General features: G+C 40.4%; 1 gene segment (V, D, J or C); it reads left to right on the top strand.

The window, feature by feature from the left end:
• The first annotated feature begins 11,406 nt into the window (after window positions 1-11,406).
• LOC122808318 lies at window positions 11,407-12,002 on the top strand. The segment is given in 2 exon segments: window positions 11,407-11,495; window positions 11,692-12,002. Coding segments are annotated over 2 exon segments (366 nt in total).
• Window positions 12,003-14,921: the final 2,919 nt, after the last annotated feature.

Genomic DNA, 14,921 nt, shown 5'->3' with positions numbered 1-14,921 from the left:
TCAGTCCAGACTGTATTTTATTGTCTGCTTGTGTGTTGTGAATGTCCCCAGTCAGCTAATATGAAGTCTCTGTAATGCCTCACCTGTGTGTGTGTGTGTGTGTGTGTGTGTGTGTGTGTGTGTGTGTGTGTGTGTGTGTACCAGCAAAACTTATAGTTGCCAGTAGTAATTTACATATGTTGTTTTTCCCTCACAGGTGGATATGGTGGCTGCGGTCCCTCCCGCTCTGATACTGATGTCACTGTCTCTGCAGACCCTGACCATGATGATACTCATATTGAGGCACAGGTGGGTTTCTCAGGGGCTGATGCTGTGCCATCGGTTGATATCCCACTATTGCCAACCCCATCCCTACACACAGTCACAATGCCCACACATACCCCGTCACCAGTGGCCACAGATAATGGACAGTTGGCAGGTGGTGGCATGGAACAGGCTACTGTGGTGACTATGGCAAGTGAGCAGCCACTAGTCATAACCAGAGTGCTGGCAAGGTCCCACACAGGCAGATGGGCAAGGGTGCTCGGAGGAGGATTGCAGCCTGTCATGCCCCTGTTGCAAGTGCCATGGCAGAAGTCACCAGACACATGTTTTCATGGGGGCACAGGTACATAATGAATGTAATACCAGACATATATGCAGGGTCATGGATGAGCACATCCCTGGTGTCCATGGCAATATGAACTCACTGCAACCATCTGTGAGCATACTGGGGTCATGGATAGATGGTAGGGGAGACCTTGGCACTCCTCGACCATGGAATATCTGTGCTTGAGCATTTGGCAGATGCTGGCCAGCAACCACGTGGCTGTAGGATAGCCCCACAATCAGCTAAGGGTCTATGTGGCTGAGCACCATCACGTTCTCATGCTGGCAGTACCACCAGCACTACTGAAGGGGGTGTGCTGTCCATGCCACGATGCAACAGGCCATGGACATGTGATCCTGGCTGGTCCCAACAGAGATGCAAATCCAGCAGGCAGCAGTCACCATCGGGGAGTAGTACTGCATCTGGTCTCAGCCCTGGTGGTGCCGATGATACCCTCTGCAGGTCCAGTTGTGTCTGTGGCCAGAGACGGTGAACTGTACACCCTGCCATGTATGGCCCACAGCTGTCCAAAACACCTCTGTGTAGGTTGCTCACATGGCGTGACTGTGTGCATACAAACACACACACATCACCATCAAAAAAGTCACCTACACACACACACACACACACACACAAACACATACATACACCACCCTTGCACAACCCATTTAATGAATACCCCCCCAAACACACACACATGATGTCAACTGTATGACCCAGCCTAGGCTTCTGGCAAACCCACACAACACCTTGTGCTTATGATGATACCTGTGCCACATTCATGCCATCCATACCATTGATGCATGGACATGCTTATATGGGTCTGATGCATAGGGTGACTTTACTAGAGTGTGGCTATTTAATGTTGTGTAAGGTGCTGTCATCTGGCATTTGTAATGGGTACACATCAGAGTGTGTGTGTAACTTTTCAGCCATGATGCGTTATTGGTGTTAGTAACATTAAGCAAATGTGTTCTCACATGCTTTATTCTGTTTGTGTTCCAGGTGTCTGTGTGTCAGCAGGATGCGGCCCTGCAGACATCATCAATGAGGGGTATGGCAGTGTTGTAACACATTGACCATGTCATTGTCGAGATACAGCTGTATCTGCACACATTTCCCAGGTCTGTGCAACAGTTCTTGGATGTGCCTAACAGCTTATAGGGCTGAGGGGGTTGTATCTTAGTATATGGTGGTTGACATCAGCTCTAGTATAGTGGACAATGGTAAGTGTGGTGGGTGGAACACACCTCAGATCACTAACGCCCTCAATTCCAGAGGATATTGTGTCGACCAAACACACAGAGAATACTGTTCACACACACACATGCACACACAGAATCACAGTTGCCAGTGTTGTATTTCGAACCCCTGCCCATCAAGTTGTGGTACCACACTATTATGCAGTTATTGCAGGTGGCACAGGACTATTAGTGAGATGAGTGTTACAAGGTACCTGTAAGGTGAATAATATCACGTGACCTTGTAGGGTATGGCAATGGTGGCTGTACTGGGTGGTACAGTACTCATAATAGTGTCACATACAAGTCACAACCACTTATATACACACCAATATGTGCACACACACACACACACACACACACACACACACACACACACACACACACACACACACACACACACACACACACACACACACACACACACACACACACACACACACACACACACACACACACACTTGCCAGTACTGACATTAGCAGACCAACCTATCTTGTTATTTGTACCATACTATTCCATACTGTTGCACAGGACTTATAGGGCTGATGAATGTCTACAGATACCACTATGGTTGATGTGAACAGTGGACCTCATACAGTAGACCTAGGAATGTGTACTGTGTGTGTGTACCATGGCATAAAATATGAAACCATGCTCATACAATGGATGTCGTTCGCACACAAACACACAAGATACTCTTCTTTCACACACATTTGCCAGGACTCAGATTAGAACCCCTACCTATCTATTTATAGTTACTACATTGTTACATATTTATCGTACGCACCACGGAGGTTATGGGGTGACACTTGTCTGAAGTTATTTCTAAGGCGAGGGACATCACCAGGCCTTGCAAATTATGACAATGGGTGACGTGCTGGGTGAGAGAGGCCACAAAATACTGTAACCTACACATATACACACTTACACACAATAATACACACACACACACACACACACACACACACACACACACACACACACACACACACACACATTTGCCAGGACTCATATTAGAACCCCCTAGCTATGTGGTTATTGGTATTATAGTGTTGTGCAGTTACCACACACACCACAACCTGTGTTCCCAGTTCCATTATACCAACATCAGTGTTCAGGGGACTACCATGAATGTATTACTTTATGGGAACCATGTCATACCCAAAAGGGATGGCGGCACATCATCTGGCATTGAGCTTATGTCCAGGGTTCTGACAACAGTCATAAGTCTCAGAGAGGCCTTTGTAAAGGATGTCAACCTCACGTTGGGGGTACTAATAGCACCAACCTTGTAGTCATCTGCAAACACTGTCAGCCAGGGTGCCTTTGTATTGGTCTGGTCATCAGAGGTGTGGATCCCAAACATGAGGGGACCCAGGTCCACAACCTCTGGGACTCCATCCGTGACTGTTCAGCAGTCTGACATGAAGTGCACTGCTTTCACACTGTGGGTTCTATCTGTAAACTGGTTTGCAGACCAACTACTTCTGTAGGTGTGGCTGCCTACCTGAGTGTGTTTGTGTATGATTCCTGAGTGGGGCATTATATCCAAGGATTAGATGAGCTGCCAATTTTGTTATCTCTTCCATACTGTCACATATTTATTGTACATGGCACAATGCTCATAGGGTTGCTGAATGTCTACAGGTCCCTCTACTGTGAATGACAACTGTGGGCCTTGTAATGTGGACACTGGGAAATGTACAGGGTGGGCAACAGCAAAAAGTAGCAAAACCCACACCCCAATGGATATGGTTCTCACACAAACACAACAACCTCCCACAGACACGATACTGTTCTTACATACATACACCCACACACTTGCGCAGACTGAGATTAGAACCCCTACCTAGCTATTGCTACTACAGTGTTACACATTTATCGCACATGCCATGAAGCTTACAGGGTGAAGGTTGTCCAAACATACTTCACCAGCCCTTGTACAGTATGGCAATGGGTGATGCACTGGGTGTGAGAGGCCACAAAATACTTTAAACTACACATATACACCCTTTCACACACACATTTGACAGAACTGGGATTAGAACTCCTACCTAATTAGTTATTTGTACTGTAGTGGTATGCAGTTATCGCACATGCCATAGAGCTTATAGGGCTGAGGCCTGACAAAAGGGACTTCTAAGGTGACTGTTATCTGCAGGACTGCTAAAGTAGGGCAATGGGAAGTGTACTGGGTTTGAATGGACCCACAATCTTTAACTTATAAGCACACACATACATACACACACACACACACACACACACACACACACACACACACACACACACACACACACACACACACACACACACACACACACACACACACACACACACACACACACACACACACTTTTACATTTGCCAGGACTGAGATTAGAACTCTTACCTAACTAGCTGTTTGTACTATAGTGTTACACAGTTATCACATGCACCACAGAGCTTATGGGGCTGAGGTCTGATGAAAGGGACTTCTAAGGTGACTGATATCTGCAGGACTGCTAAAGTGAGGAAAGGGGGAGTGTACTGGGTTTGAATGGACCCAAAATCTTTAACTTATAAACACACACACACTCATGCATGTACACACACACACTTTTACATTTGCCAGGACTGAGATTAGAACTTCTACCTAATTAGTTAACTGCATTGTAGTGTTATGCACTTATCACATGCACCACAGAGCTTATGAGGCTGAGGCCTGATGAAAGGGACATCTAAGGTGACTGATATCTGCAGGAATGCTAAAGTAGGGAAAGAGAAAGTGTACTGGGTTTGAATTGACCAAAAAGCTTTAACTCCTAAACACACACACACTGACAAAAAACACAGAGTCTCTGCTTCCACTTTGACATGTCCTAGCATGATGGGAACAATAAATGTTGGTGTCTGAGTTTGATTATAAGAGTGCGCGCACACACACACACACACACACACACACACACACACACACACACACACACACTTTTACATTTGCCAGGAGTGAGATTAGAACTCCTACCTAACTAGTTCTTTGTACTATAGAGTTACACAGTTATCACATGCACCACAGAGCTTAAAGGGCTGAGGTCTGACAAAAGGTATTTCTATGGTGACAAACATATTCAGGACTGCTAAAATAGGGCAATGGAAAGTGCACTGGGTGGGAAAGGCCTGTTAATTCCTAGATCCTATTGACATTTCTTTAAGTGTATGAGCATGCCCGGTGTGACCTTCTATAGTAAATGTGGGACTCCATTCCAGGGATTGTTGTACTCCAGTCTGGTTTGTTTTGTGCTACAGCAATACCTCTTAACCTCTTGGTGCAGGATACCTGGAGATAGTCTATCAAAATGGGGAGACAATGGACCATATGGTGATTGTGACTATTTCTCTCAGTAATGTATGGGTTGCTAGGGTTACAGGGCTTGTTTTAGCAGACATCTGACATATATTTTATTTATTTTATTTTATTTTACATTTGTTTACTCAGATAGTCCGACTAGACACATGTCCATTTACAGCAGAGGCCCGGGAAGAAAAGCTCCACATTCAGTACAGAAAAACAAATAGCTGAACAATTTGATAACAATATGATCATCTATGCAGAAGTAAAAAATTGACAATAGATAAAAATACAACTTTCAATACAGAAACTGATACTAGATAAGCATTATAACTGACTATAGAGACAGAGACTACTTATAGAAATTAATTAGTGTAAGTTTAGCATGAGCTAGTATAACTATTAGAAACTTGAGCAGAAAATATAACTCCTGATGCTGTAGAAAAATTACAGTAGGTATAATTGGATATGAAACAGTGAAGATTAGGTAATGCATGGACATAGCCAGGAATTCATTAAGTGTGATTTAAGTGAGTTTTTGAACAGCATAATAGTGGAGGTAGAAGATAAAGCAGGGGGAATGTTATTTCAGGATTTAGCTACATTATGGGAAAATAGTGCTTTACCTGCAGTGTTGTTAGCCTTAGAGATACAAAGGAGTGATTTGTCAGTGGAGCGAAGAGGCTGATTTGATTTGTAGGGTGTGAGTAAGTGACTTAGTGCTGGGGTTGACACTGTCATGTATTGTTTCAGTACCTTGTGACATACCTCCTCAGATCATAACAGTGATTTACCAGAGGGATACAGGATGGATGATGCACACACCAATATTATGGGCCAAATGCTATGCATTCTTGCACAATCCAGCCTGAGATGTGTGCCTATGAGCAATTGACTGCTGGAGCTGTGGAAACAGTCCAGCATCTTGGTGATATATTATAATGGTGGAATCTCTGTGCATTTCTGTTCTGGCCTGGTCTGATTTTGAGTCCACAGTTGGGTAATATAAGTCAGGCAGGATCAGGGTGACAGGCAGACTCCAGACAGATTTGTAGGGGATAAGATATGTGAGGGGGTGTCCTGGGTCAGATATGTTGGCCTATAGCTGCCAGTACTTTGCATAGGGTCTTCTCAAAGGTTGACTGCACTTGGAGGGTCTTGTGTGTGTCAGACTGTTTGACCAGCCTGGAGGTGTGTGTGTGTGTGTGTGTGTGTGTGTGTGTGTGTGTGTGTGTGTGTGTGTGTGTGTGTGTGTGTGTCTCACATATATGTATGCCCCACCTCATTTTGCTTGGATGGCCACATTTTGGGGTCAGGATGTTGCATAGGATGAGTGATCAGGGAAGGGTGTGTTACTCCCCATGGCTGTGGGCAAGGGTTCTGTGGGTGCGGACATGTCACCATCTTCCAGGGTTAGGACTACCTGCAATGAGTGCATTCCTATGTTTAGACTCCTAGCACTGCCCGTTGACTGTGCAGAGTATTACAGAATGTCCAGATTCATGACTCATATATCTGGTTGGTTACCCAAACGAGTGTGGTTTTCAAGGAAAAGTGTTTTGCAAGTCACTCAAGGTTGAAGTCAGATATTGCTGACAGTTGACATTGCAGTTTCAGACTTCATACCCTTCAGACATTCTATGCTACTACAATCATTCCATCAAATTTCTAACATTATTGGAGCAGTATTTCAAAGTTGTCCTTCTCTTTGGACCTTTTTCACCCCAGGGAGTGCAAACCTGCTGCCTAAATGTAAACAGTGCTGCTATTTCCATTTTTTTAAGTCCCAGTGCACACTGCACACACCCGTTTAGCTAAGGTGAACACATTTTAGCAGAAATGGCCCACCCTGGATGTGAACACGCTCTTCATTTCATGGTGTAAGACATTACAGTTTTAGACACACACCCCCCTTGCTTAGCTGTGTTTAGCTAAGCTCAAACCCTGGCAACAAAGCTCCAATGTGCTTACAGCAAGCATGACACACCCCCTTTTCATGTTAGCTGCTCCTCCTAACTACACTCTCCTGTTCTAGCACCTACATGGTTAGGTGCAGTGTGTGGACTAAGAATATTTTGTGATTCAGCAAATTTCCCCTCATTTGCATACCCCACTGCCTTAGTCCATAGTTACTGCACAGAGCCTTTCCCCTTAACAACCACTGTTTCCTGGTAATGTTTTGATTCTGCATGCCATTGACTATAATGGCAAAATGTAGATTCCCCTAAAATTGGGTTTTTACATTTTTTTTATTTTCAGCACAATCCCGTTTGCGCGCCGCTGCCCTATACTTAAAAGGCCGAGATCGGCCAAAAAAAAACTTTGATTTTTTTATTAAATTAAACATTTTCCCATGCCAATGGCCATATATTTGGCCATTTGCATGACTAAAGTTTATAATACATGCTTTTATTTGAGCTGTCATGCCTCCGTTTTGCTATTTGCAGAAATGTGTTTGGTTAGTAACCAAACACATTTCTGCAACTAGCACTGTTCCTGCACGGATGCCTGCCTGCTTTCTTGAATCGCTAATTCACCTCATTTTCATGGTTTTCACCAGCAGGTAATAAGCATTCTGCACGGCTTTCCGTACAGGAACAGTGTCGAAAGGCTCGTGCTCATCAGATCAGCTGTTTGCTGAAACGCTAGCCGGCCATATTCCGTGCAGGAGCGGCTACACTGATCCTGCACAGAATAAAATGTTTAATGAATCCTGGGGAGTGTGTTTATTAATTTTCTGTGAATAAACCAGACAACATGAAGTCTATGAGAACAATGTTAATATTTAACTGCAAAAACATTTATAGTTAACCTTGTTTATTTGTAGACACTATAACCGTCTGTCTGGTACATATTACAAATGAGTATGGCTATACGCTAGTTAGGTACTTTATGGTTTGATTCCCTCAGCCTTCATTTGCCTACTGTATGACTCTGATGAGGTCACTTCACCAGGCAGTGCTGGATACTTGCATCCAGTTTGTGTTAGCAAATGACACAGATAGTAATTAGTGCCTCACTATATGCTGTTTGACTATGTGTACCCCATCACATATCTTGAAGTTTAATGGGTTGCCTGATGCATTTTCAATAAATGTGAGTTTCAAGGAAAGAAAACTTTACTGTTGCTAATGCTAAGTCAGTTTGCTTTATTTAGCAAAATGGCTGCCAGTGGTTTTGCTGTAAAATCTGAAATAGTTTTAAATTAAATCCAAATCTCTGTGCTCATTGTAAAATTAAAAACCAAAAGAACTAGTATGCTCACTGATAGATTTGAAGAGTGTTTTATGGTAATTTACGAGAGATGGCCAAGTATTCAGATACTGGTATACCTGGGAGTGGGGGGGGGGCAGTCCATTACCCTGCCTAGGACTCCATTTGGACATGAACCGGTTCTGTGTGTGTATCTTTTGTGTGTGTTTGGGTATGTGTTTGGGTGGGTTTCTGTCTGTCTGTGTCTGTTTGTTGTATGTATGTGCACAGAGGAAATAAAAATGGGACTTGCACAGGGAAAGAGAAGAACGTTAGATGTGTGTGTGTGTGTGTGTGTGTGTGTGTGTGTGTGTGTGTGTGTGTGTGTGTGTGTGTGTGTGTGTGTGTGTGTGTGTGTGTGTGTGTGTGTGTGTGTGTGTGTGTGTGTGTGTGTGTGTGTGTGTGTGTGTGTGTGTGTGTGTGACAGTGACAGAGAGAGAGAGATTTGTTCTCAGTTTTTACATTGTCATAAATTACTACACTTGTGTGAGCGTGGAACCATGTACTTCTCACTTATCCTCTAAATATACAAGTGGGTAGCAGTGGGCCCCTCTCCACTGGAGTCACCGTGTTGTGCTCTCACCTCTTGACATAGTCTGTGCCTCTGCTTCTGATGCTTTGCAAATAGAATAGAAATGGTTTAGAGGTAATACGAGTAACAATGTTTCACTGAAATGGTAATGAAAAAATGTTACATGCTTTCTGCATGTATACAGTGGTTTCCAGAATCAGAGCATTCATTATGAGGTGGTACAGACATAAGGCAACTCTTGGTGGTAGACAAATTAGGATGATCTTTTTCAGAGGCTAATAGCATCACCAAAAGACAAGATAACAAGCATCCTGCATAGGTAAAGTACCCCTTGCATATTATCACAATCATCTATATTTCTGTATTTAAGCAAATTTGTTATATTATTTTGCATTTTACTCTTGATTTTCCATAATGAGCCATTGACAAATGATAAACCGTGTACCTCATTGTATACACAAACACATACACATGCATACACAGGTTCCCTTCAGAATGTTGAATTTCCAAAACTTCGAATTTCATATGGTCGAGACCATATAATCAAAGTTTTGGAATCTCGAAATTCTGAACAGAGATCTGCATACAGCGTGGAATGAGAGATTTCTCTTTTCCTCACTGTAGTGCAGTCTCAGAGTTGGTATATTTAAGTAAGGGGGGTGTGGCGGGTGCAGGGAGGCTTGCCCTCCTGCAAAAACATTAAGAAACTTTTTGTATTTTTTTTCGGATTAATTTCAGAGTTTTGAGATTTCAAAACTTCTACCATATGGTCTCGACCATATGAAATTCGAAGTTTTGGAAACTCGATATTCTGAAATTAATTCACATACACACACACACATGCACACACACACACACACACACACACACACACACACACACACACACACACACACACACACATGCTTTCCATAGTTTTTCTCAAATTCTTCACAAAGTACATATTGTATTCTGTGAATATACATGACAAAATGGACCCCTGATGGGCACTGTGTTTTCTGAAATGAAGTACTGTTACCTCAGCATTGCCTCATACTGAAAGTTAGGATGGTTAGAGGAGGCTTGTCACATTACACATAATGGAGCAATAAGAATTTACTTCCATTTCTTATTTAACACTTTGAAGCAAACTGGTATGACTACTTACATCAAACATTAAAAATCAGAAAAAAAAACATAACAATATAGTTATAGGAGAAAGGACAGCAGATACTTAAACACATTTTTTTATAAATACTATGCTTTCTATAAGTCAAATTATTTCTAAAAAAATATTTTGTATAAGTTTCCCTTTCTGCATAGATGAGAAAGCTTTAGGTTGTGTGTATAATTAATTCAGTTAGTTGTATGTAAGTAGACCGTGTGAGAAACAAATAGAGGGCTCGTAAGTTTGATGTCATTAATAATTTATCCACAACACATTACTCCATACTTTAAAAGCCATACTGCCTACAGAATGAAAGATTAGTTTGTTCATATAGTTAGTGTAAATACCACTTCAGGTCTGCTGAAAAGGAGACACTGGCCTAGTGGGACTATATGTGATTGTTTACAAAGAAAATATATTATTTATTTTACATTCAGTTCTAGCTTTTTTCTGAGAGGATATTATAGGAATACGAACATAGACATATAAATTAATATCAACACCAAACTAAATCACTGCATGAAACACACTTTAGGAATGCTGCTTAATGATATAGTATTGATTAATTGATTGAGTGATGTTATTTTATTTTATTTTATTTGCATTTGTTTACCAGAGTAGGCACTGATCAAGTATGGCCAATTTCAGGCCCAGCTCAAGTTGTAATGAACATTATAAGAGAGTTAAGTACAATTACTACAACACAAACACAGAATACAACACAAATGCAAGGTAACCAGTGGTACTGCAATGAGTTCCAGTATGCTATACATAACTTCACTATGATAGCAATGTATTTTATCAAAAAGCTGTGGTATAGCCAAAGGTAAAGCATGTTGGATAGCTCACCAATAGAAACAAAGCAATAGGTACAGCAAAAAACAGAAAAGTGTAGGAAGGCAAATTTTATTTTGGGGGGTAAATATGGAAGGGATTTATAGAAGCTGAAGAATTGTGTACATATTTACAAGACATTTGTTGCATCATGTGTTAGGGATATTGAGGTTTCACTACAAATGGTAAAGTATAGATGCAGTTGAGATTTGACTAGTTATGTAACATGGTCTGCCTTAGTACAATTACATTTAACTTTCTCTTGTAGAAATTATAACACCCATAGAACTGCCTGCAGTTAACAGGAAGGGCATCTGGAGGAACTGAGAAATAACTGATCATCAGCAGATTAAATTATGACCACAGAGCCCAGCTCTGCCCATATTTATTACTATTCAAATGTTTATTTGCAAAAATACTTCTTTTTGCATAAAATACCTTATTTTGTACTTTAAGGATATTTAAAGAGCACTTTCTTGATACAAGTCATTTTCAGTATTCAGTTAGAGAACAGACACAATGATTTCAGTGACTTACTTTGTGTGGATAGTCTTGTTGCAACTATGTGTTCAAGGTAAAAATGTCAGAGGCTGGCTTAACTATTTCATAATATTTATCTTATGGTATTTATATGTAACTTTATGCAGTGGCACTGTGTAACGCATGCTGAGCTATGGAATGAAAATGATTAATATACTATATATTCATAACGGTATCAAACTGTGTATTTTGGAACTGCAATATTTGATCTATTTTTTTCTCTCCCCCAGATGCTGAAGGTGACATTGTGATGACTCAGTCACCTTCCTCTAAATCTGTGTTACCAGGAGAAACTGTCACTATTAACTGTAAGGCCAGTTCAAGCATAAGTAACTATATAGCCTGGTACCAGCAGAAACATGGACAGAGCCCTAAACTCCTTATCTATAGAGCTAGTAACAGAGTATCTGGGGTCCCAGATCGGTTCAGTGGCAGTGGATCTGGGACTGACTTCACCCTTACAATCAGCAATGTTCAGACAGAGGACGCTGGAGATTATTACTGTCAGCAGTACAACAGCATCCCTCTCACAGTGATATAAGCTGTGACAAAAACTTCCTCTGATGACAGCAGCCCAGAACATCTGTGGTTACAGACTATGTAGCTGGTACATGCTGTTGTGGGCTAAAATAAGAAATGTTTCTTCTCCGTATTTAAAAAGATTTGTTTTGTTTTAAAAGACTACATTGTGACTTTGTTCAGGCATTAAAATACACTGCAGTTATTTTCTACTGCCACAGCTACGGGTAACCTGTCATTCTGAATCTGGTACGCTATGCTTAATCACTGTCGGATTTAGCAATAACAGTGCAGCATATGTATAACTAACACATGTACTAAGCCTAATAACATATTATGTAGATAATACCCTGAACTCTTCACCTCTATCCCTTCTCCACAGATAGTGTTGTCCTAGTCACTCACCATTTATTACATGCAACTTTCAGTCATCCTTAAAAGCAATGCCTTGAGGTCTTGGTAGATATTCACCTTGTCAATAAAAAGTAATAAAAGGACGTTAATGCCACACTTCAGTATAAGATTAGAATTTAGCAATACCAAGAAGTTCTTTACAAAACATCTTACATCACAAAGGTTTTTAGTAAAGTTATCTTTGTACTGGATCATAGCTGAATCATAGGCTAATTGCTTTGAATGGTTATTTTAAGCCTAGCCAATAACCCAAGATCAAAATCAAATCCTGTACCCTTTGTCTATAAAGCAAAGACCTTAACCAATATGCAAATTCCACAAATTCCCGAATGCAGGGCATAATTTTGGTGCTTATACATATTTGTGTGTGGGAAGGTGGTGTGTGTCGTTGTGTGTTTCTGGTAATGTAGCTCAACTGTTGCTTTGGTTGACAGCTTTTCGGCCTCTACTGTTTGATAAACAGGTCAGCTGACTGACAGATGTGTAAGCGTACTATAATACCAACTCTGGGGAATATGCCATTTCCCCACTATTGTGCAGTCTTGAAGTTGGTATATTTAAGTAGAAGGAGGTGTGGAGGGTGCATCTCCTTTCATGGGGATACAGGGACACTTGCCCCCCTGCAAAACATTATTTATTTATTGATTTATTTATTTTTTTCAGTTAGTAGATAGATTCAGACAAAAAAAAAAAACTTTGTAAACCACACACAAAAAATAAACCCACAACCCCAGCCTTGCAGGTGACAGAGATGAGTAAACCCGCAGTTTGGGCACTTAAAGGCGAGAGAAGGAGGATGGATGAGCTCATTCTTAGGGGACGGGCATGTACTTGGGCACACACATGGGGAGTGCTGCCTACAAAGAGGGAGGGGTTTTCATATCTCAGAGATGGAGGCATAAACAATATACTGCAAACTCACTGCATAGCACTCACTTGTTCAGATTGAGTGTGTACAGGGGCAGGGACAGGCCGAAAGCAGGAAAAACTCCCTCAAGGTTTCTAATTGATATTAGCAGTTAGCATGAGCTCTGGTTCAGGAAGCAGGTCTCTGCTTTCTCTGATTACTTTAAATAGACAGGCAGACAGACAGACTCAGACACACAACCATCTCTCTCTCTCTCTTTATATCTATCTATCAATGTATATATGTATATATATGTATATATATATATATATATATATATATATATATATATATATATATATATATATATATATATATGTATATATATATATATATATATATATATCGGTTTACCATTGAAATTTTGCCATGCAATTGCACGGCTATGAAGTATTCGAACTACAGATTTTTGAATACTTCATATGTGTGTAGGTTACATGAGCGAATGTTATATTTGCAAATGGACTGTGCATTTGCAAATATAATGTTCAATTATGTACAGGAATCATGGTACAGTGCGGTTAGGGAAATATATCCCTTTCCTCACTGTAGTGAAATCTCGGAGTTGGAATATTAAATTAGGGGGTTGTGGAGGGCTTGCCCCCTGCATAAATGTGATGTTAGGTGTAGGGGTTAGGGAGTTACGGCAAGGGTGGCATTGTTGTTAATGCCGTAAAATGTCACTGTCGACATTTTCAGCATTAACAGCTGTTTTTTGACAATAGGGCTGTTAGGTTATTTGTACTTTCGGCAAAACAATTTGCTGATTAGTACATTTTTTTTTTAAATTTCGACATTTCGATAGTAAACTATATATATATATATATATATATATATATATATATATATATATATATATATATATATATATTTTATATATATATATATATATATATATATATATATATATCTATATACATATATATATATATATATATATATATATATATATATATATATATATATATATATATATATATATATCTATATAGAGAGAGAGAGAGAGAGAGACAAATATCTCCTTCTTTCAGCTTTTCCCATTAGGGGTCGCCATGGCAGAACAACAGTCTGCAGAATGACTGGCAGTGAAGTTTTACAGTGTTGAGTTGCCAGTCCAGTGCCCAACCTTCCTCAGAAGGCACTCGCGCACACACACACACACACACACACACACACACACACACACACACACACACACACAAGCATATAAATATATATATATACACATATATATATATATATATATATATATATATATATATATATATATATATATATATATATATATATATATATATATATATATATACTGCTTTTGAGAGGGATTACAACTGTGACAACTAGGACTTATGATTATGATACACGTTACTGACAACCTGTTAGAATGTACCTGTTTTGACAGCATTTAGATGGAGCAAACTGACATAGGAGTCAGTCATCTCTTCCCTCATTTAATCCTGTTTGGTTCACTGTCATAGAACTAGCACATACAGAGTCCTTTCTCGTGTTTCCTAACACATATAATTGATGTATCACCAGAAAGTTGAATTCATGTTGTCATGAAAAGGGTGGTATCTTCTGTCATAAAGGATACAAGGTAGGTGCTCCCAGTCACAGGTT

Source organism: Protopterus annectens, chromosome 8.part0 (genome assembly GCF_019279795.1).
Source record: "Protopterus annectens isolate FY-2018-M chromosome 8.part0, PAN1.0, whole genome shotgun sequence".
In the NCBI taxonomy this organism is placed as follows: Eukaryota; Metazoa; Chordata; order Ceratodontiformes; family Protopteridae; genus Protopterus; species Protopterus annectens.
Note: the sequence above shows the minus strand (reverse complement) of the source record. Positions and strands in the feature narration are given on the sequence as shown.